This window comes from Urocampus carinirostris, chromosome 8 (genome assembly GCF_059441175.1).
Source record: "Urocampus carinirostris isolate Australia breed hairy pipefish chromosome 8, RoL_Ucar_1.0, whole genome shotgun sequence".
Lineage (NCBI taxonomy): Eukaryota > Metazoa > Chordata > Actinopteri > Syngnathiformes > Syngnathidae > Urocampus > Urocampus carinirostris.
Window position 1 is genome coordinate 42,806,980 of NC_142356.1, and position 23,517 is coordinate 42,830,496.

The following is a 23,517-nucleotide window of genomic DNA, read 5'->3' on the forward strand; positions in this document are numbered from 1 at the left end:
AAAGGTACCCGCTAAAATCAGGAAAAACAATGCTTTTATTTTGTCATCCGTTTTACGACTTCCGAGGTCGGCCATTATTGACTGTGGCGCAATCAGCATGTTTGTTTGTAGCTGTAGTTTTTAGTTCCCACAACTTGATCCGATTCACGACAAAAGATTAACAAATTTGACTTTGTGCAAACTTATGCGATACAGAACCACAATGCAGTTAGTTCCCAAGTCGTTTTTTGCTGTCACGAATGTTTACTCGAAATCGATGTTTATCGCCAGCTTTGCAGTTAGCTCAACGTGAAAGAGTAAATGTTTTGACCCAAAAAGTGACATCATGCCTCGCAGAAAGAAAAACGAACAGAGTCCAAACCGAGTTCCCAACGGACTGTTTCCCGCCGAGAAAGTCGACCCAGGATCACGTCGGGGTTACGATGTCGCATTGCCGTCTAACTTTTCGCACGCCCAAGGAGCCTCCGACAAGCAGAAGATAACCCAAAATATGCGAGAGATATTTTCCCATTTGGACCCTGAAGTTATACACCTCGTGCTGTCTGAAGTTGACTTTGAAGGTAATCTGCGTCGTTTCTTTGACATTAAAAGCATATTAAAGCCCAGTGTGTATCGCAACGTCACGTGGCCCATAGTCCTCTGAAACTACTTCATTCATTTAAAGAAAACAAACAAATAATAAGAAAATACATGTACTATCTCATAAACGTGATTTTTATTGGCTCGTATGTTTAGAACTTTGCTATTAAATAACACAGCTTAAGACGCACTTTGAAGAAACTAACATTTTGGACACCATTTTACAACTGGGCAATTCTTACAACTGGGTGCCGGTGTTGTGCCCAAATCCGACTCCTGTGCAAATTCCTCCCCCCTCGCGTGAACGCGCATTCTGCTGCGCTTCCAACTAAAGCGATCGTATTCTCTATAAAAAGCTTATTAAAACAATAAAGCAAGCTAATTATAAACAATTATCTAAACAATAAAGCGCGATCTTATTCTACAAATTGCGTTTTTTAATGCGGATGAAAATGTCACCAACGTCAATGTACGCTTCCGACAAAAGCGATCGTATTTTATATAATACGCTTTTAAAAAAAATAAAGCGAGCTAATTATAACAATTGGGAGATCCTAGTCTAACGCGTTTATTTAAACATCTACAAAATGTGTTTGTTAACGCGGATGAAAAATTCACCAACGTCAATGTACGCTATGATTTCCGCAATCACAACTAATTGTACACAAACACTATTTATTTGATTTACCATAATATCTGTATGTAATGTCTTTTTTTATTGTGAATGAAACCCTGGTTGCATTGGATCCTGCGGTGTAAACAAATTGTTGTTGTTTTTTTTTCATTTAAAATCGGACTTCCCTGCCTATAATGTTTTCAAAATAAGACACGCTTTAAACCTTATTATGTTTTTTGGTTTTGGAATCCAACTACAGAGGAATACCTCCACTTTGCGATGTGTTACTGAATAGGTGTTCGACCAATCTAGTTCGTTTTTATGACTACTATTTATAATAATAATAATAGTAGTATTATGAGAAACGTCTGAAAGTTTTCAAATTCACTGTGCTGTCATATTGATGTGACAGAAGGTTACTCTACAAGTTACATGTCTGTATCTCCAACAGAGTCTGTTTTAGCAGGGTAGTCAGATTTTTCTGCTTGCCCAAATCCCCCCCCCCCCTCTGCTAACTCCTGAATAAAAACTCCAAATGACACCAAATTCACTGTGCTGACTTATTAATGCCACAGAAGGTTACTCTAGAAGTTACAAGTCTGTATCTCAAACAGAGTCTGTTTTAGCAGGGGGGGAGGATTTGGGCAGGTATTTTTGTTGTTTTTTGCCTGCCCAAATCCTCCCCCCTTGCTAACTCCTGAATAAAAACTCCAAATGACCCCAAATTCACCGTGCTAACTTATTAATGCCACAGAAGGTTACTCTAGAAGTTACATGTCTGTATCTCCAACAGAGTCTGTTTTAGCAGGGTAGTCAGATTTTTCTGCTTGCCCAAATCCCCCCCCCCCTCTGCTAACTCCTGAATAAAAACTCCAAATGACACCAAATTCACTGTGCTGACTTATTAATGCCACAGAAGGTTACTCTAGAAGTTACAAGTCTGTATCTCAAACAGAGTCTGTTTTAGCAGGGGGGGAGGATTTGGGCAGGTATTTTTGTTGTTTTTTGCCTGCCCAAATCCTCCCCCCCCTGCTAACTCCTGCGTACATTGACGTTGGTGACTTTTTCATCCGCGTTAACAAACGCATTTTGTAGAATACGGTCGCGCTTTGTTGTTTAAATAAACACGTTATATAGACTAGGATCTCCCAATTGTTTTAATTAGCTCACTTTATTGTTTTAATAAGCGTTTTATATAGAATACGATCGCTTTTGTTGGAAGCGCAGCAGAATGCGTGTTCACGCGAGGGGGGGAGGAATTTGCACTGGAGTCTGATTTGGGCACAACACCGGTCACAGTGGGGAAGAATTCCAGGAAAAGAAGAGTAAGTGCCACTTACCTAATTGGGGTCTCCAATTTCAAGCCCTGTTTTAACTATTCAGCATCAATATCAAATTCGCCTGGGGCACACGAACAATTAAACTTTCATATTATGGTGAGGGCCCCAAACGATTGTCTTGCGAGCCACAAATTGCCCGCGGGCTGCTAGTTCGAGACTCTTACTTTATTGCATCTGACTTAAGTGCCGGTTCTTTTTTCTTCTTGTATTTCCTCAGTTGCAATTGATTTACACAACATTCAGATTTTTCTTATGATGTGTCAAATGTTTAATGATGCTAAATAAGTTAAAAAAAACTTATCTGAGTTATTCCTTTGTAGTGGAAAATGCCATGGATTCCTTGTTGGAACTGTCAAATCCTGCTGAACTCGCAGCCCCTGTTGATTCTCCCATGTCCGGGTTCGAGACTACTGCTGCAGCCCTACTTAATCCTTCTCATCATGTCTCTCAACCTGTAAAAGACCCTGGGTTTTCTAAAGCAGATGAAATCTCCTCTCTGGCGTCTACCAGTCTACTGACAGAGGAGTTGGACCTTGAAGTGGATCGGGAGCTACAAAACCTGACTGAGCTACACGAGGATAGGAATAATAACAAGTTTTTGTCTGCGGACGAAACACTTTCCTCGTTACCATTGCCACAGTTTCCAGACCAGGTCTTCCCTGAACTGCTTCAGTTTAAAAGGGAACCTCAATATGGACGGGGGTCTGCTGGTCAACCATTTCTTGAAGGAGGCTCGTTTCATTTCGAAACTCGCTCTCCGATAGACCGGGTTGACACTTGGGAACGTGGTAGAGGAGCCGGACAGATATCAATTGCGGATTTCACGTATCTGGTACCAGAAGAGTCAACGAACAGACTGAAAGTTCCGTTAGATCTCGGAGCTTCAGGGCGCTCCTCCGCCTTTCAGTTGTATAAAAAGAGTGAGCCATCACAAGTGCTTTTACAGCAAACCTTGTCTGGTGAAAATACACACGGAGCAGTCAGTTCTCAGGTTAAAACCGCATCATGGAACTTGGAGTCCCCTGCTTTTGTTCCTCGTGTACATGGAAACCAAGGACCATGTTTTATCACCCCGATTGCACCTTCACATCGTTCAGTCAGGCATCCCACCACTTGGGGAGGCCAAGCACCGCTTCGATATTGTGCTACAATTCCTAAATCATGGGCAACAGCTGCAGTTGCACATCATTCAGGCGGAATTGCTCCTGCTCGGTCGAGCAGACTTCGTTTGGAAGGGAAGTTACTGGTTTTGCTTCGTGGCGCGCCAGGATCTGGAAAATCGACTTTGGCTCGGTAAGGAATAAAAATAAAAAAAAAGTATGCATCAAATTTCAGTTTTTCCTATAGAAGAGAACCCGGTGGGTGGAAAGTCTAGGAAAGTCTGGGGGATTGTCCAGTGCATGTCCGACGGGCCTGCCCCCTGCATTTGCCACCCCCAGCATACACAATTTGAAATGATCATGAAACTTGAAAAATATAGGGAAAACGTACAAGTTGCCAGCTATGTTATTTAACCGTAACCTATTAGTTACGGGAATTCTTATTTTTTTGGAAGAATTCAGCGCAGCTCTTGAACATTTCTTCCTTTTTTTGTTCCTTTAACATGTATAATACAAATACTATTGTATTATGAACTAGACAATTCCCGCGGCAATTGTAAGAGTTGTGATTGATCTGGCAGATGTTGGTAGAGAACCGGTAGCGTTGAGTTGTTAGCATTATGAGTTAGCATAAAGTTTTTAACTCTGAGAGATGTATGTGTAATTTTTAACTTGGTTCTGGGGACCCCCCCCCCCACAAGAGTCCCGATCGGGCCGGAATTTTTGGTTTATGAATCGAAGGGGTACTCCAAAAGCCCTGGGAGGAGTTCCCCGTTAAATTTCGGCGGAAGAAGATAGATATAACTAGACAATTCCCGCGGCAATTGTAAGAGTTGTGATTGATCTGGAAGATGATCCCGTCATGTATACAGGACTGTCTCAGAAAATAAGAATATTGTGATAAAGTTCTTTATTTTCTGTAATGCAATTAAAAAAACAAAAGTGTCATACATTCTGGATTCATTACACATCAACTGAACTATTTCAAGCCTTTTATTATTTTGATATTGCTGAATTTGGCTTACAGCTTAAGAAAACTCAAAAATCCTATCTCAAAATATTAGAATATCATGAAAAAGTATACAAGTAGGCTATTCAACTAATCACCTGAATCATCTAATTAACTCAAAACAACTTGCGAGGGTTTCCGGAGCCTTAAAAACACTCAGCTTGGTTCAGTAAACTAAATCACAAGTATGGGGAAGACTGCTGATCTGACTGCTGTCCAGAGGACCATCATTGATACCCTCCATCAGGAGGGTAAGACACAAAAATAAATTTCTCAAAGAGCAGGCTGTTCACAGAGTGCAGTTTCAAAGCATATCCACAAAAAGTCTGTTGGAAGGGAAAAATGTGGCCGGAAACGCTGCACAACCAAGAGAGATGACCGCAGCCTTAACAAAATTGTGAAGAAGAGCCGCTTCCAGAATTTGGGGGAGCTTCAAAGACAGTGGGCTGAAGCTGGAGTCCAGGTATCAAAAGCCCACAGTTCACAGACGTGTCCGGGAAATGGGCTACAATAGCCGTATTCCCATGGTCAAGCCACTTCTGAACTCAAGACAACGGAAGAAGTGTCTGACTTGGGCTATGGAGAAGAAGCACTGGACAGTTGCAAAGTGGTCCAAAGTCCTCTTTTCAGACGAAAGCAAGTTTTGCATTTCATTTAGAAGTCAAGGTGCCAGAGTCTGGAGAAAGGCTGGAGAGGAGCAAAATCCAAGTTGCTTGAAATCCAGTGTGAAGTTCCCACAGTCAGCAATGGTTTGGGGAGCCATGTCAGCTGCTGGTGTTGGTCCACTGTGTTTCATCAAGTCCAGAGTAAATGCAACTGTGTACCAAGAGATTTTAGAGCACTACATGCTTCCATCTGCTGAAAAGCTCTATGGAGATGAGGGTTTCATTTTCCAGCATGATCTGGCACCTGCCCACAGTGCCAAAACCACCAGTAACTGGTGCACTGACCACGGCATCCACTGTCCTTGATTGGCCTGCTAATTCCCCTGACCTGAACCTAATCGAAAATTTGTGGGGTATAATTAAGAAGAAGATGAAAGACACCAGACCTACAAATGCAAATTAGCTGAAGGCCGCTATCGAAGCATCCTGGGCATCAATAACACCTCAGCAATGCCACAGGCTGATTGCCTCCATGCCACGCCGGATTGATGCAGTAATCCGTGCAAAAGGATTCCCAACCAAGTACTGAGTGCATCAATTGACATTTACAAATGTTTGATTTAGTTTTGCTGTTATAAAATTATTTTTTACTTGGTCTGAGGAAGTATTCTAATATTTTGAGATAGGATTTTTGAGTTTTCTTAAGCTGTAAGCCAAAATCAGCAATATTCAAATAATAAAAAGCTTGAAATAGTTCAGTTGATGTGTAATGAATCCAGAATGTATGACATTTTTGTTTTTTTAATTGCATTACAGAAAATAAAGAACTTTATCACAATATTCTAATTTTCTGAGACAGTCCTGTATATAACCCCGGTTGTTAGCATTATGAGTTAGCATAAAATTTTTAACCTAGAGAGATGTTTCTGTTACTTTTTTACTTGGTTCTGCACCCCCCCGGTACTGGCAAGTTCATTTCGGATGGGCCCATAATCGTTAACAACAAGGATATGCCTTGTGCAGGTCCAAAATTCACATTCATGGTAAAAACATTGTAGTAACACTGTTACCAGCTCAGTAGCCTAGATGGTAAGGCGCCCGCTTTGAGACTGGGAGGTCGCTGGTTCGCGCCTCGGCCGAGTCATACCTAAGACTTAAAAAAAATGGTTGACGGCGCCCTCTGTTGGCTGCGGCTGCATCGGCTCGCTACAACGGGTCAGGTGTAATCGACATTTCGTTCTGTGTACATTGTTACACAGAATGACAATACAAGGAAATTATTATTATTATTATTATTATTATTACACTTTAAAAACTTTTAAAATATACAGTACATGTTCAAATAGAATGGGCCGTTCAATTTGAGTTGGCCCATCAGGAATCCATTGAGCCCATTCATTTTGCTAATTCGGTAGCATGTGGCCATTAGCATAATTTTTTAGCATGAAGCAGTTAGCATTTATCCATTAGCATCACTTTTTAGCATGTATCTGTTAGCATAACTCATTAACACGAGGCCATTAGAAGAATTTGTAAATATCAAGTCGTTAAAATATAGCCATTACCAATTTTTTTTTTAAGCATGAAACAGTTAGAATTTAGCCGTTAGCATCACTTTTTAGCATGTATCCATTATCATAACTCATCAACATGCGACCATTAGCATAAATTGTAAATATGAATTCGTCAAAATATAGCCATTACCAAAATATTTTAGCATGAAAACGTTAACATTTAGCCCTTAGCATCACTTTTTAGCATGCAACTTTTAGCATAACCCATTAACATGAAGGCATTAGCATACTATGTAAATATAAAGTTGTTAAAATATAGCCATTACCAAAAAATTTTACTTTGAAGAAGCTAGCATTGCCGACAGTGTTTACAGCTAGCTTGCGCTAATACTAATACATGGGCTGGCTGTGCCAGCCCAACTAATCAGCAACAGTTTACAGCTGGCTTGCGCTAATATTTATTTTCAACACTTTGATATTGGCCCACATAGCTGTTAGCATCCTATCGCTAGCATCCACTCTTTGGAATTCACCATTTACCCATGTTAAAAGAAATGTGGGGTTGGGCCCCCTCAAGCCACGCTGGTCAGTCCCTGGTTCCTATGACTACCCTTGGCAAAAGCCTTGTTTACCATGGCTCCCCATTATATTGAATGGGCCCATGTATTTCGGGTGGGAGACTCTCAAAATACATTAGAGCGGGTGGGGACTTTTTTTCGTCTCGCTGTCAAAAGACAACCCACAAGAGTACCGGTTGGGCCGGAATTTTTGGTTCATGAATCGTTGGGTTACTCCAAAAGCTCTGGGAGGAGATACTCGTTAAATTTCGGCGGAAGAAGATAGATATAATAATAATAAAAAGATCTCAGGGGATTATATTAGTTGTGCCTGCGAGCACAACTACATTGCCCTGTGCTTACAGAACTTGGCAATGTAGTCGTGCCTTGCTGAAGCAATCACAACTAATATTAAGAAGAAAACGGGGGATTATAATAGTTGTGCTTGCTTTGCGAGCACAACTACATTGCCCTGTGCTTACAGCACTTGGCACTGTAGTCGTGCCTTGCTGAAGCAATCACAACTAATATTAAGAAGAAAACGGGGGATTATAATAGTTGTGCTTGCTTCGCGAGCACAACTACATTGCCCTGTGCTTACAGCACTTGGCAATGTAGTCGTGCCTTGCTGAAGCCATCACAACTAGTAATAAAAAGATCTCGGGGGATTATATTAGTTGTGCTTGGCAATGTAGTCGTGCCTTGCTAAAGCAATCACAACTAATTAAATGAATGAATAAAAATGTATTACATTACTATATTATACTAGCCTTTATTTTTTCACTCTACAGTGAACTTGTAACTAAGTTCAACTATTTTTATACGAAAGAACTTTGAAGTAAAGCTACACAGAATCCCTGAAAAACAAACCACACAAGAAAATAAAAACTAGAAATATTAACTCTTCAGTGCACTAAAAACTTTTTAATACAAGAACTTTTAACTACATTGGAACCACTGTTCTCGATCATAATCCGTTCCAGAACCCTGTTCGAAAACAGATTTGGTCGATCACCGAAAATGGTTTTTCCCATTAAAAGTAATATAAAATCGTTTTAATCCATTGCAACACCCTGAATGTTTAACATGAACGTAAACATGAAGCTAACCCAGGCTAATCGTACGTTCGCGTTAGTGTAATCTTCCGTACGAAAGATTACGCTAACATGAACGTGTAAAAAAAGAAAAGATTATGAATAGGATTTCTTACCTTTGTGGTGGACGGTGGGGAGAGAAAAATCATCATCAAAAGTTTTTCAACCTCTTCCAAAACTTGCGGCAGTTGCTTGCTTATAGCGCTAACTTCCTTAGCCGCATCACTCGATTTCACAGCCTCCTTATTCTTTACTATCGTACTGATAGTAGATGTAGCCATGCTGTATTCACTAGCAAGATCTGAAATTCGTAGACCTCTTTCATATTTAGCTATTATTTCTTTCTTAAAGGCAATAGTTGGACGAACAACTTGTCTTTTTTCACCTGTCCTGCGTGCACCGACCTTCTTCGGAGGCATAATTAGGGGCTAAAACACCCGTACGCCGCTCATCATCGCACCCTAGCGTACCGGCGTTCGAACTCCGATTTTTTGACCGAACAGCGAAGCAAGAATTTCTCAGAAATTTTGGTCGAACACAGATTTGTCCGAACTGAGAGGCGTTCGAAAACCGAGATTCCACTGTATTTGCAGTTCAACCTTTTAACCCACGTTGACAGAAACATCACAGAACCTCTGAAAAACATACAAAAATATAATTTAAAATGTTTTTTACCAAAAAACTATAATATCATTAGTCTACTGAATATTGACATTTAGGAACTTTTAAGTGCCAAGCTTTGAGGGACTGATTCAGATTCTTCTATCTGTGATTAGGCAATGCATAATGTTTTGAAGCCATTAAGTGTTTCCTTAATGCAGTGGTTAGCACATGTGCCTAACAAGCAAAAGGTCCTCTGTTTAAGACCGTGTTGAAACATTTCTTGGCCTGGAGAACAGGGGTCATCAGTAATTGATTTTTGGAAAAAAAATAGATATTTAAGTGCGAAAAAATTAATGTTAATTTTTTCGCGGCAAAGCCAATTAATGGGTATTTATTGGATTTCTAGCCATTAATTGGTAATTTAATTGCTCCAACCGGTGTTGCGCCGTTGGATGCGCTCGGCGCCACATGAGCAGCGCCATTTGCCGTTGACGACATCAATCTGCGTGAAGTACTCTCTAACCATTTTTTCCTTCGGTCCCATAACCGTGCGAAGATTACAATCAATACAGCGTAGTAGTAGTGGTGTACAACGTGTGCGTATGTGCATCCACGACGTACGTGCTTGAGGCAAAACGTGAGCCAATCAACAAGCCCGATTTTGTCCCGACCAATAAAAAGCTGCTTTGCAACCACACTACGTACGTACAGCTACCGTGTTTCCCCGAATATAAGGCCGGCCTTACTTCAAAATCATCGTCAAAAATTGAGGTTTTGAAATAAAAATATGTGCAAAAGTAATAAATTTTCGCTAAAAATTTCTTAGAAAAGCATTGCCGTTGTTAAATAACGTTGATATCTACGGTTTTCATAGGTAATATGAGCCTCTTATTTGCAGGAAGGTTGAATTTCATTTCTCATAAAAAGCTGGGCCTTATATTCAGGGTGGGTCTTATAATGGGGGAAACACGGTAGCTTACGCATATGCATGCACTGTCCCGATTGTGCGTGTATGTGACCTTGACCGCATAGGAAATGCTCGCGCGGCGTGAAAATTTGCACGTTCGTTGACGCAATCGAATAACAAAAAACCCGAATATTTTCGCAATTAATGGGTCGCAATAATTGATAATTATTTAAATTTTGCAATAAATGGATTTATGAGTTAAAGCAACCATTCCATTAATTGTTCGCAATTAATGGCATTAATTTTTCACCAATCATTTATTGCTGACCCCTGCTGGAGAAGGATGGGTGCCACCAGGCTGTACTTGGCCAAGACGCACCACAGGAAATGGTGCCCCTATGACCCTTGTGATTGAGGAATTCAACCACCCAACCAATGTAATTAAAATGAGTCCAAATAAGGATGATTTTCCCGCTCTGGCTCATTTCTTTTAAATGTCCTTTTTGTACTCTTTTGCAATCCTTCTTGAACCATTTCTGTGTTCACTAGCTGCTGTGGCAGTACCCCAAACCGTCTTTCCTCTGCTCAGCAAACAAAAACACTAAGTCAATTCACCAAAAGTGACTAGGAAGATTTTTTTAATACAAGTTTGAGACCCTGGCGGCACGCTAGGGTTTTTATAATATTTGGAAAACACTGAAGAGTTTTTTTTTTTCTTTTAAATGTTAAAAAAAACAAAACGCTTCAGCTAAAGTGAGACGAGCTGTATGAAGGCGACTTTAAATTTTTGTCTTGGTGCTTTTCTACAACTAACATTTATTCATGTAAAATATGTACAAGACTTGATGTAAATTGTCTGTCGCTGCTTCAGAAAATTTCGACTTTAGATAGATAGATAGATAGATACTTTATTCATCCCCGAAGGGAAATTCACATTTCCAGCAGCATCCCTGAGCTGAGAACAATCGAAAATAACACGGGAGCTGAGTGTCTTGACCTTTTCGCAAATATACTGTGTCGTATTCTCGCTCATCCTCTCTGAGATAAAAGATTGTAGGGATTCTTTAATTGATCTGTTTTTGTACCTCAGATAAGAAATGTGACTGTCTTTTTTTCACTCTAGAGCTCTTGTTGAACATAATCCAGGAGGAGTTGCACTGAGTACAGATGACTACTTTACTGTTCAAGGTCAATATCGCTTTGATCCTGCTACTCTGGGAGAAGCTCACAAATGGAACCATCAGCGAGGTTAACACAGATTCTGCAATAAGAAACAATAGCTCTTTGTATCACAGAAGGAACATTTAATTTACTATTTTTTCTTTACCCAATAGCCCAAGAAGCTTTTGAGAGAGGAGCTAACCCTATCATCATTGACAATACAAACATGAATGGTTGGGAGATGAAACCCTATGTGGCCCAGGTTAGCCACCTTCTTTCAAAAATTACATTTTTTTCTTTCTATTAGCACTATAAATTGTATATTCAGTCCATGGGTTCCACTTATAGGCATTGAAACATAAATACAAAGTTCTGTTTCGCGAGACGGACACTTGGTGGAAGAATAGGCCCAGAGAGCTTGCAAGGTGAGAAAGGTCTAAGATTTTTTTATTGATTCCTAAAAATTATTTGAAAACAGAAATACTGTTTGATTTTGGCGTATTTATTTTCTGCGTTTGTCTGCGCAGACGCTCTCAACACGGTGTGTCCATGGAATCGATTCGCCGCATGTTAAATGGCTACGAGCGCTTTGTGACAGTGGAGTCAATCATGGGTTCGCACATGCCTGAGTGGAAACGACACCTAAACCTGGAGAACAGAACTTTACAGTAAGGCAAATCTATATGCAACAGATCCTGGTATACAATATTAATACGTTCTGAGGTGGGGGTTGCAAAGTGAAATTGAAATATAAAAAGGGAAAGAAACCCATGGTAATTTTGATACTGCGTTCAAAATGTGAATTTCCCTTCGGGGATGAACAAAGTATCTATCTATCTATCTATCTATCTATCTAAAACACCCGGCTGGCCAGATTTAAACATATCAAAATAGTATATTGGGAGTATCACTTATGTGTAACATGCTTGCAGAAATAACGTAGCAGATAAATATACATCTTAAAAAAAAAGAAGAAATTTCATATACTTGGGTGAAACGTGACTTAAAAGTGGTCAAGTTGTTTAGCGAGTGGATGCAGGGTGGAATATGAAACTTCCTCTTCCAAGGAGTTTAATAGTCTCCTTATTCCTAATAATAGTCCTGATCGTTGATTAGTTACGGTCAAATTCTTTATTGAGCGTAACAATCTTTGTGCTTTCTGTGTATAAGTTGATATAAGCAAGCTTAATTTCCATGATTATTTTCCCCCCTCTCCTTATCTACCTGCAAGTTTAGGGACCCAAAGCAAAAATTACATTACAAAATCACTATCACCTACTCTCAAAGTCTTAACAACGCACAAGAGATCCTGAACTGAATTATAAAAAAAAAGAAAGGACCTGTGGGAGGTAGTATAGTCAATAGCATTTTGGCATTTTTATATTGCCATGACGCACAATAACAGCAGACCAGGTTTTGTATAACATCGACCAATAGCAGACAGGCATCTTAGAAATGCATTCGTCATACAGACTAACACCACATAGTTTGAATTTTATACATTTTTGGGCATGCAAAAATGTCCTTTATTGTGGAAAGAGAAAGAGAGGCCCAAAAACATCTTATTCCACACTGTGAAATGAAAATGCCCCGTGGTGGGGATGCCATTTTTCGGGGATCTACTTTAATCAAGGTCATTACAAATATTGTTGCTAGTTATTAATATTTGGATCGATTTCCCCCACTAATGTTTCGTCTCTCCATGTCATGTTCTTTTAGGTGTGTGACTCCTGAAGCAAAATGTCCAGACCTTGTCAGCGAACCTGCATTGGTGGACCGACAAAAGAATTCCCAGCCTCATCACTTTTCCTCTCTCCCTGATGTATCATCTATTGACCATCCAAGTGAGGTGCCCAAGTTGGGAAACGAAAACCACAAATCCACAGATTCACTTGTTTACAATATAACTGGAAGACCCTCAGAAGAATTAATAACGGCTGATGACCTGGACGTGGGGGTTTCGGATTGTGAGCTGGATGACCTAATACAACCTATTGGAGGACAGGCAATCCCTGACTGTATTGTGGAATCTGTAATGAATGAAGACCACCATAGCAATGATATCCCAGTGGCCTTTTCTGAATCCATAAAGCAAAGGGTGCCAAGAGAAAAGACAACTGAGAAGCTTGTTTCCACAGACGTTGTGAGAGATATTGAACAATCTTTTAGTTTGGCAATAAAGAAAGAACAAATGAACAATAATGAGTCAACAGACATAGGTAAAAAAGATGAGGCGATGTATAACTTTGTAGATGACTGGCCATCTGAAGGTCCTCTTGAGCAACGACGGGTCAGGAGAAATGAAAGCTCTAAAGACAGCGATGGAAGTGATGGTAATGAGGAAACTAAACCAGTCACCAATGACTCTGGCGCAATTCCATCCAGGAATAACCTCACTGAGTTTCAAAAACTTCTTGATCTTATTCAAACTGGTGTGGTAACCTGCCAGTCTGGTTCTTCTGGTTCATCACCTGTTCCTGGTTGCGAACAGCACGAGATTGAAGAATACCTCGGCTGTAGGTCTGACTGTGAGAACGTTCAGGAGAACATGAACGCAGAGAAGAGCGGTAGACTTGACTTACCAGATTGTGTCTTGGACAGGAAAGCTGCAAAATGGCTCAACGATACGAGTGAGATTATAAAAAGTGAAAATGAAAAAAGGACAACCACTGGGTGTGAAACAAATTCAGACACTACTGCGGAGGCCAAAGAAAGCCTTGGAGCTGAGAATGAATCTGGTAGAGATACAATGTCTCCCACCAATACCAGGGCAGAGGAAGAAAATTGCATAAGGAAAACTGATGAAGTGATACTCCAGCCTAAAACCAGATGCTCTATCGATACCACTGAGTCTTTGGAACCTGATAATGTTGTCTGTGGAGGCAGTCAAGAGCGAAAGCAGCGTCGCCGATCAGGAAAGCAGTGCAAGTTAGCACTCACCTTCACACAGAACTGTAGGACTCCTTCTCCCAAACCACATGAATCTTCAGATACCGCTGTGCAAATGGCTGACATAAGTCAGAATAACGTCACTGCACCTTCTGACTGTGATACCAGCCTTAGTCCTAGACCTTATTTGTGCACCAAACTTCAGCAAACAAACTCCCCTCTCCCTTGTGATAAAGGTTGTTCCACCCAAACAGAGCCTCAGGACTTTGCCCTTCTTTGGCGTCTAAATCAAGATGGCCCTGCAGAAACCGTCACCAATATCACAATCTTACAAGGAGTCTCCTCACGATTTCATCCAGAGGTTGCATCTGTAGTTTCTGCTGAAATCGCTGTTCATCCAGCTACTCAGAACGCAGTGCCATACCACGTGGTGCATGAGAAAAGCACACAAGTGGAGGACAAAGAATGTGCACCAGCCCAAAGCCGTTTTGAGAGCCTCACTATCCTCAGTCGTCATTTTAAACTGGTTGGCATGGACACTTTGGAAGACTTGTTTGACAAATGTCATCAAGACTTGGAATGGACAATCAACTTGTTGCTGGATTCCGGGGAGAGGCTCTTCAGGGATGATGACGTTTTGGAGGAGGAAGCTGCTATAATTGAACGGAGCTCTGAAGTTTTAGTGACTGCATTAGAAGCCAAGTCGGATGATGAACTTCCTTATACAGGTCTGACATCTGCCAATGCAGATCAAGAATCTGCAAACGAGGCTATTAGCAAAATTGATGGGACTGCTGGTATTGATTTGTCAGGTTTTGGTGCAGCATCTTTTGATAGACCTTCGGACACAGTAACAAGTCTAAGACTGCCTACACTTGAACAAAACGAGGACGCAGAACTTAATGCAATCATCGAGGAATTAGGATACACAACTCCAGACGACATTGCCAGTTTGGAAGAAGTCGAACGGATACTCCAGGCTGAGCTAGAAGAGTTGGAAAGAGAAGAAAGACAAAAGCGGGATCCTAGGATCGACAATGTTAACAGAGGCTGCCAAGCTGTGAACATTAAAAGCGTGGAACTGAAGCTACCCACTGAGCTGGCACTGCAATTAACTGAACTGTTTGGACCTGTGGGCATTGAACCAGGTAACAATTCAAATTCTAAATGATACTTGACTGGATCATAGATTGATTATAACGTGGTCAAACAATACAGGTACCTGCTCCTCTGAAGACTATTTGGTGCAGATGGACATGAACCTGGCCCAACTTCTCCACCAGAAGTGGAAACAAACTATCCAGGTGACTAGTGCATCAATTGACGGTTCTGTTTTATTTGAGATGATCTTTGTTAATTGAACTCGTTGTTGCTTTATAGGAACAGCAGAGGCAAGCAAGTCTCTCCAGCCAATTGCTTCTCGATGGTAAGCTACCACACACTAATGGACAATGTTGAAGCAATTTGAAGTGTTTGGTGAAGCTTGGGTTAGAAAGATCCCATATATTTATTGGTAGATCCCTGTGTTATGGTGTTCCTACCTTACAATGTTTTTACGTTAAGGTACTTAACAAAATGGTTTTCCTTAAAAATTTTTTTATTTTGCATGGTCAAAAACGAGAATATTTTTAGGTGTTCATGCGCATGACTGTGCTAAATGCCTGCCATCTATTGGTCAATGTCATATAAGATGCTGGTCTGCTATGGGTTTGCCTAAGGTTATCATAAAAATGCCAATACAGTGGGACCTCGCTACTTCGCGCTCCGACGTTCATATTATTAGTACCGTCAAATTCGGACTTTATGGAGCTTATGCTTTACCTGATTAAAAGCCGCATGCATTACATTTTTTAAAGGAAAAAACAATTTGTACACACATAAGCTGCACCTGACTATAAGCTGCATTTGCCCACATGAAACATGAGATATTTACATAGTTTTAACAATGTACGGTATCTTAACCCCTTAACATTTCGACAGCCTACCGGGTGGGCCGTCAGACTTTTGATAAACAAATACGTGTCTGTATAATGTCACCAGTCACTGAAATACGTCATTCCACATATCATTGAAAAGCTTAAACTCCATTTCAAAATATACTGATCAGAGACACATCACAATCAGTCTGAAACAAGATACCCAAAAAGCCGCAGGGTTGAAAGCTTGGGCGAAAAGTTGCGGCTTGTGGTCCGAATTTTACAGTAATTGTATGTTTCTGGTATTTAGTACTTAGTTATTGTAAAAAAAACACATCTTGTGACAATTCTGGATTTATTTCTCTTTTTGTTGTTTTTTGTCTTTCCTAGATTAACTATAAAAAATGATAGATTGAAACCATAAGAAAATGAATATATATACCTTGTGAATTATATTGTTTTTTTATTAATGTTATTTCAATTATTTTAATAGCACTATTGTTACAATGCACTATTCTTCTTCATTGCCTTATTATAATAACTTACTGCCAGTTATTCAATGCACTATTTTGTAATTTTTATTTTTTGTCTATCCACATTTTATATTTTTTCATCAAAGTCTCTATTTTACAATGTTTTACCCTGTAGTGCCATGTCTAATTTCATTGCAATCAATGTTTCACAATGACCATAAAGACAATTCTAATTGTACTGTAAACTATTTTGTTACTAATGGTTTTATTACATTAACTATTTACAGTCGGTTTCCATCCCCTTGCTCCACGACATTTTCACCTTGCGATCTCTACCTCAGAACTGATTCGTGTTGTAACACAGGGGTCTACTGTACCTTAAACGACAAAGAGACTCACCAGCAGTAGAAGTCCGTTGCTAATGGGATACTCATTCAATTATACGCTTACGTTTTATGCAAAGATGCAGGTATGCCAGTCATCGATCACTGGAAGGTCTCCCAGCCTAGAGTTTCTCTACGAGACATCATGAAAGAGGAGCTTGCTATGCAGAAGAACATGGAGAAGGTAAATGGACAGTTTTCATTCCTCCCTAACTCCTTTCATTATGTACACATCGCTCCAATTCAGTCACGACAAAATCGAGCAGACCTCAACTGGCGTGACCGGGCCTCCATTCTAAAGGAAGACCATCTCTATTCTCGTTTTCCTTCCATCGACAGACTCTTTCTCCAGGACATTTTCAGGGCTCACGAGTAAGACACACATCATGTTTTGAATTGATTCAAAATGATTGATCAGGTGACATGTTTTTTTTTAATCTGCAGCTGCTCTCTCAGCCAGACGGAGCTCTTTCTGAACTCCTTACTAGACCAGGAGCCCGTCAAGACCGTGGTTGCACCAAACCCCTTGTTAGCTGACCACAGCAGAACTCCAGGCATAGAAAGGACAAAGGTAGTAGTTGTTTACAGAAAGATGGTTATGCAAGGGCAGAATAGTTTTATCTAATCTGTCTTGTATTTGTTTCTATTTTGCCTCAGCAGTATCCAGACTCCGAGGTAGCTCATTCCCCACAATATCAGGACACAGTAGATCCAGAATACAAAGATTTTCGTGCTGAAGCCAACTTGCAAAGGAGCCGGCAGCTTGAGAGCTTTTCCAAAGCTGCAGCAGCTTACAAGCAAGGAAACAAAGAAGTGGCTGCGTTTTATGCACAACAGGTAATAAGAAGTTGGTATCTAATAATTGTTTGATGTTTCCAATGCACTATAAATAATTACCGTATTTATCTGTGTATAACGCACATTTGCACAAAACTGTGAACAAGAAAATATATTTACATACAGACGCTCCCCTACTTACGAACATTCGAGTTACAAACAATGGTAGATACAATAATTTTTTTCGGGATGTCGAAAAATATCCCGTCATTGCTGTAAATAACATTTTGTATTGTGTGTATTTTCCGAGTACAGGACATTACTGTAGTGCTTCTTTCCGCCGCTCACAGTGAGTGGCGTTTTTTGAGGTCACCCAGCATCCACCCGAAAGTGAAAAAAACTCCACTAAATCTTATTGTACCTTTTGCACTATTGTTACAATCCATTAGTCTTCATTGCATTCTTATTATAACTTAGGCTAGTTTTTCTAAGTACAAGTTGTAATTTTTCTTTTGGCCAATTAATCCTGAAAGTCTTTTTCTTTTTTTTTCCCCCCAAAGTCCTTATATTAAATGTTTTACCCTGGAGGGCCATATCTGGTCTCAATGCATACAATGTTTTACAACATTAATATCAATGACAATAAAGACAATTCTAATTTACAGTAATACTTATGGTAGAATATTATCGTTTTTGAGCATTTAATTGAAAACAATTGCAAAACATCAGGAATCAAACAGGGGTCGCAGCGTTGAGAACACCATATTTTAATCATTGGACCACCAGTGATATGGATGACGTACGAAAGGCCTTAAGATTTTATCTTATTATAAAACTATTTTTACTCATGTTACCAGAGACGAATGTTACAAAAAACAAAGTCATCCTGAAATGTATAAACAAACGCAAAAAGTACAAGGGGTTAAATTTAAGCTACCAGCGCCCTCTTCTGGGAAGAGAAACAACTCTTTGGTGTGTCTAACGATAAATCAGACGTTGAAACACATTAAATAATTGCATTGTAAATTTTATGATGGTATTGTGTTCATATTATACCTTGAGATTAATTATTTTTTATCATAGACGTTTGTCACTTACAATGCATAGTTTCAACTGGGAACGATTGATACAAAAGTTAAATTAAAGAAAATTAGGGGTGCGCGTTAAACACATGTGTGAGTTCTACACAAATAAATACAGTACACTAATTAGTAATATGTGCAGTGGCAGAAGAATAGGATATCTTTTTGCCCTTCGGTTGCATATGAAGTCTTTAATGTGAATAGTTTTCATTTTTAAATTCTATTATTGAATTTGTTTCATTTGTAATTTTATTCTTGTGTACTTGTTGCATTTATCATGCTCTCGGTCAGTGCCCCACTTTTAGTAAATGGTAATGTTAAATGGCCTGCATTTTTATAGCGCCTTAACGAGTCACTGAGGTCCTCCAAAGTGCTTTACAATACTCTTCACCCATTCCCCCACACACACTCACTCATTGATAGCATTGAAAAAGTGTGTGTTATGTTATAATTCACCTTTAGATTTTGTTAATTCCTACAACTTTTCCTGTAGGGCCACTTACACGGGCATCGGATGCGTGAGGCCAACCACCGTGCAGCAGTTCACATCTTTGAGCGGGTCAACGCCTCGCTACTGCCGAAGAACATCTTGGACCTCCACGGGCTACACGTGACCGAGGCTTTGGACCACCTTGGTCGCGTCCTCCATGAAAAAACTACAGGTACAAGGACTGCTGTAAAAAGCATTTGCCAGTTTTGTGGTTCCTGTATTTTTTTGCATATTTATTACATAGAGGTTTCAGACCATTATACCAATTTTAATATCACACAGAGACAACCCAAGGAAATACAGAGTACAGTTTTAAAATTTTGATTTGATTCCACAAAAAAATCAAAAACTCTCTGGCTTTATGTGAAATCTAATTGGCCTCCGGAACTAATAGCAATTTGGGCCACCTCTGGTAACGATAACAGAAATCAAACAATTACGATAATTGGTAATGAGTCTTTTACAACGCTGAAGGCATTTTGGACCACTCTTCTTTGCAAATTTGTTTCAAATCTGCTATTTTGTAGTGCTTTTTAGCATAAACTGCCTGCTGAACCTCACACCACAGCATCTCAATTGAATCTAAATCTTGACTTTGACTTGGCCACTCAAATTTTTATTTATTTTTTGAGCCATTAAGAAGAGGACTTGCTGATGTGCTTTTGATTGTTGTCTTTCTGCACGATCCAAAAGCGCTTCAATTTGAAGGTACAAACTTATGGCCACACGTTGTCCTTCAGGATCTTCTGGTAAACACCAGAATTCATTATTCAGTCAACCATAGCAATTTTCTATGCTCCTTAGGCAGCAAAGGAACCCCGGACCATCACACATGCGGGGAGCATGCATGCACACTGGTTGCCATCACACTGACACCCTCATGATTAACTGTTGACATGTTCTTTTTGTCAATTACTGTGCCATTTTTATGCCTGATGCAACGTGCTGCACATCTTCCAAAAAGTTATAAGCTATATAAATGCAGATCATTTCATTTCATGAACACTGACCTTAGGGCCAATGAGGCCTGCTGTCCCTTTTTTCAGCCCCTCTTTACAGCATTCCCCCCACTATACAACATTAACTACAAATAACTTTGCTTGATAGACTATATGAAGGAAAAAAAACATCTGCTTAAAACGACGCAGATATGTCTTCTGCACGATATGGCGTTGTCATGTCTGTTCCTTCCTCCTACTGGTCGCATCCAGGAGGATGGGTGCGACCAGTAGGACTCTTCATGGGAATTCTGTCTCTTTTTGTTTTTTTTTTGTTTTTTGAGAACCTGCTCTTTCAACTTGGCTCACTAAGAAGAGTTGGCTCTCTCAGCTCCCAAATGGCTCCTCAGATTGTTTTTGTCTATCTGGCTTGTATTAACACAAATAATAATACATTATGCATCAAATAAAATACTAAATAATTTAAAATGACACAAAAATATCGTAGATGATAGATAGGAACATCTCAAAATAGCACCAAGTATGTGCTAGCAGCAAGATAGCGACTTGATTTTACTTATCAAAGTGAAAAACAAACGTTCTTTTGATCAGCGCTGGATTTCATCGTTTGAAGGTACTGAAACACTTTGATGAATAATTGGGTTGAAAAATGACCACGTAGGTTATTAATCTTTGAAAAAAGACCTAAATACTAATATTGTCATCTATCTGGTATTCATCATAGACATGTTCATGACATGATACTATTAGTATTTTTATTTTTTCCCCACGTATTTTCGACCCCACTTATGGAAGAACTTATGTACTGGTTGGTCATGCACCCAAGGGTTAAGTAGTCACCATAAAAAAAGCCTAGCATACACATTGCACTATTCTTTTAAAATAAAACATTTTATTGAAATTGCAAGACTGGTCCAAAAAAAAAAAACAACAACAAAAAACAATGAGGTATTCCCCAAAATCGTGGAGCCCTACCACGGTACAGCGTGGGTTAACTGTAATAAAAAAGGTTTCTGTACTTGTGCAAGCTGATTTGTCACTATTGTACTCCTTCAATTGCTTGCTTTCAGACAGCGAACAAGGATTGTGTCCTCCACAGCTTTCTGTCATCACAGGACGCGGTAACCACAGCCAAGGCGGCGTGGCTCGCATTCGTCCCGCCGTTATAAATTACCTCAACAACAAACGCTACAGGTATACTACAAACGATCGTTACATTTGTCAGTAGTTGCTCATTTTCTCATCTTTCTTTTTTGACAGGTTTACTGAACCAAAGCCTGGTCTGGTGGTGGTTTCTTTGAATTAAAAAGGCAACAATATGTGCCAAAGAAGAACAAAGTTCATACATTCATGCAGATGAACATGGTACACTCTACCTCCTTCTGTTTGGTTTTGGTCTCCTCTCTTCAAGCAGCCCCCGAAAGATTAATAATCAGGAAGAGTACCTATTTTCCATGCATTGTTTGGATCATTTTTATACATACGCAAAATTATAAGATTTTATAAGAAAAATTAAATATCAAGATATTTTTCTTTTTTATTTGAACCACTGCTGCCATTAACTTTTTTCAATGTCTTACATATTTAGAAATACAAGAAAAAACAGAATGCTCACTGAATAACCAAAATAACTCACGGTTGTTTGTAGTTTCAGACTTTACGTTTAGTTGGAAATGTACATTCTGTAAGTGTGTTTTACTGACTCTGTTTGTCACTGTTTATTGTAAAAAAATACCAAATACTTGAAGAAATTCCTATTTCTAAATTCGTTGTACATTTTTAAAGGCTTGTTGTATTTTTTTGTATTCAATGTTTCACCATCGTTAAAGTAATGTATTAAAAAAATCTTTATTTTATTTTAGATTTTTTTTTTTTTTAAATTTGTTCATTTTTTGTTAGCCAACATCAAAATCTATCAGGGACAACAGTGGCTAAGAATAATGTGATATACATATGTACTGTATATACATACACTGTATAAGTGAATATATTTATAAATTTATATTTATAATACTGTGTTTCTTTGAATCGGTTATACAGCTGCACCTCTCCTTAGGAATGACTAAATACGAGTGCCTCTAGTTACGAAGTCAAAAATACGGTAGAGTACGCGCTCCTATTTGCTGCTCCCAGAGTTTCCCCAACAAGAAAATAACTAAACTATCTCTTTAAATCTGCCTGGCAACCAGTGTGCATGCATGCCCCCTCGCATTTTCTTAGTGTCACGGTTAACAGACGAGGGGGAAGGTTTCCGGCAAAACGCAGCCATAATTCAGTCAGCCCAAATTTAAGACATTTTAGCAAAATTTCTTGAAGTTGCGGAATTCGTGGAAAGAAATCACCCGGGAAAAGTGTTTACACGATGGGCTATCGCTACATCTGCCTCGCGCATTTCCGACAGATTGGCAAAAGCAGACGTCATTGGATCAGTTTTTCAAGAAATGTGAGGCAAGAAAGGTAAATTAATATTTTATAATTTCCTTCATTCTTCGTTTTTTTACATGATGAACCTATTGTTTTATGGTTGTTGTCCGGTGGTCAACATTTTAACTTGTGTTTATTTGATATACTTTTGCTGGGCTTGGAACCGAGTAGCGCAGTTGCATAAAAAATGTGTTTCTACTTACAGAGTTTTCAGGTTACACAGTGAAGAAAATAAGTATTTAAACAGCCTGGTATTTTGCTATTCTGCTCACTTAGAAATCATGAAGGGGTCTGAAATTTTCATCGTTGTTGGTGCGTGTCTACTGTTTACAATTTATTTGTGAGATACAGCTGCAAATAAGTATTTGAACACCTGTGTATTATCTAGAATTCTAACCCTGAAAGACTTGTTAGTCCGCCCATTAGAAGTCCACCGGCACTCCATGTATCAGCGTGAATCAGATGCATCCCATACAACCAGTAAGACATTAACTTGTAACATGGCGAAGACCAAAGAGCTGTCCAAAGACACCAGAAACAGAATTCTACACCTCCACAAGGCTGGAAAGGGCTACGGAGCAATTGCCAAGAAGCCCCATGCAAGATATCACCTCGTGGGGTCTCAATGATTCTAAGGTGAGCAATCAGCCCGGAACTACACGACAGTAGTTGGTCAGTGACCTGAGAAGAGCTGAACCACTGTTTCCAAGCTTACAGTAGGTAATACACTAAGACGTCATGGTTTGAAATCATTCATGGCATGAAAGGTTCCCCTGCTAAAATAGCACATGTCAAGGCTTGTCTTAAGTTTGCATATGACCATTTGGATGATACAGAGGAGTCATTGGAAAAGGTTTTGTGATCAAATGAGCCCAAAATAGAACTTTTTGGTCATAATTCCACTAAGCATGTTTGGAGGAAGAAAAATGAATTGTACAATCCAAAGAACACCATTCCTCCTGTGAACCATGGGGGCGGTAGCATCATGCTTTGGGGGTGTTTGTCTGCATATGGGACAGGACAAGTGCACTGCATAAAA

General features: G+C 39.5%; 2 protein-coding genes across 6 annotated transcripts in view; one reads left to right on the forward strand and one right to left on the reverse strand.

Moving 5' to 3' along the window:
- pds5a (PDS5 cohesin associated factor A) overlaps positions 1-488 on the reverse strand; it is a 44,951-nt gene extending 44,463 nt beyond the window's left edge. The window contains exon 1 of one of the 3 annotated variants that reach the window (XR_015851170.1): positions 362-488. The gene's annotated coding sequence lies outside the window, so the exon portion shown is untranslated. Of the gene's footprint in view, positions 1-350 lie in introns of all 3 variants that reach the window. The other 2 variants (XR_015851171.1, XM_088342788.1) reach the window with 2 other exon arrangements.
- n4bp2 (NEDD4 binding protein 2) lies at positions 65-22,065 on the forward strand. 3 transcript variants are annotated; one of them, XM_088342784.1, is made up of 17 exons: positions 65-560; positions 2,856-3,828; positions 11,048-11,172; positions 11,259-11,347; positions 11,434-11,510; positions 11,613-11,753; positions 12,805-14,702; positions 14,787-15,122; positions 15,193-15,278; positions 15,355-15,400; positions 16,827-16,930; positions 16,994-17,118; positions 17,191-17,317; positions 17,404-17,583; positions 19,099-19,267; positions 21,125-21,248; positions 21,315-22,065. In XM_088342784.1, the coding sequence occupies exons 1-17, from the start codon at positions 326-328 to the stop codon at positions 21,358-21,360; spliced, it is 4,881 nt and encodes a 1,626-aa protein (XP_088198910.1). In that variant the 5' UTR covers positions 65-325; the 3' UTR covers positions 21,361-22,065. The 3 variants fall into 3 exon arrangements, with proteins under 3 accessions (XP_088198910.1, XP_088198908.1, XP_088198909.1); XM_088342782.1 differs by having other exon boundaries at positions 12,805-15,122; XM_088342783.1 differs by having other exon boundaries at positions 12,805-15,122; positions 17,407-17,583.
- The last annotated feature ends 1,452 nt before the right edge of the window (positions 22,066-23,517 follow it).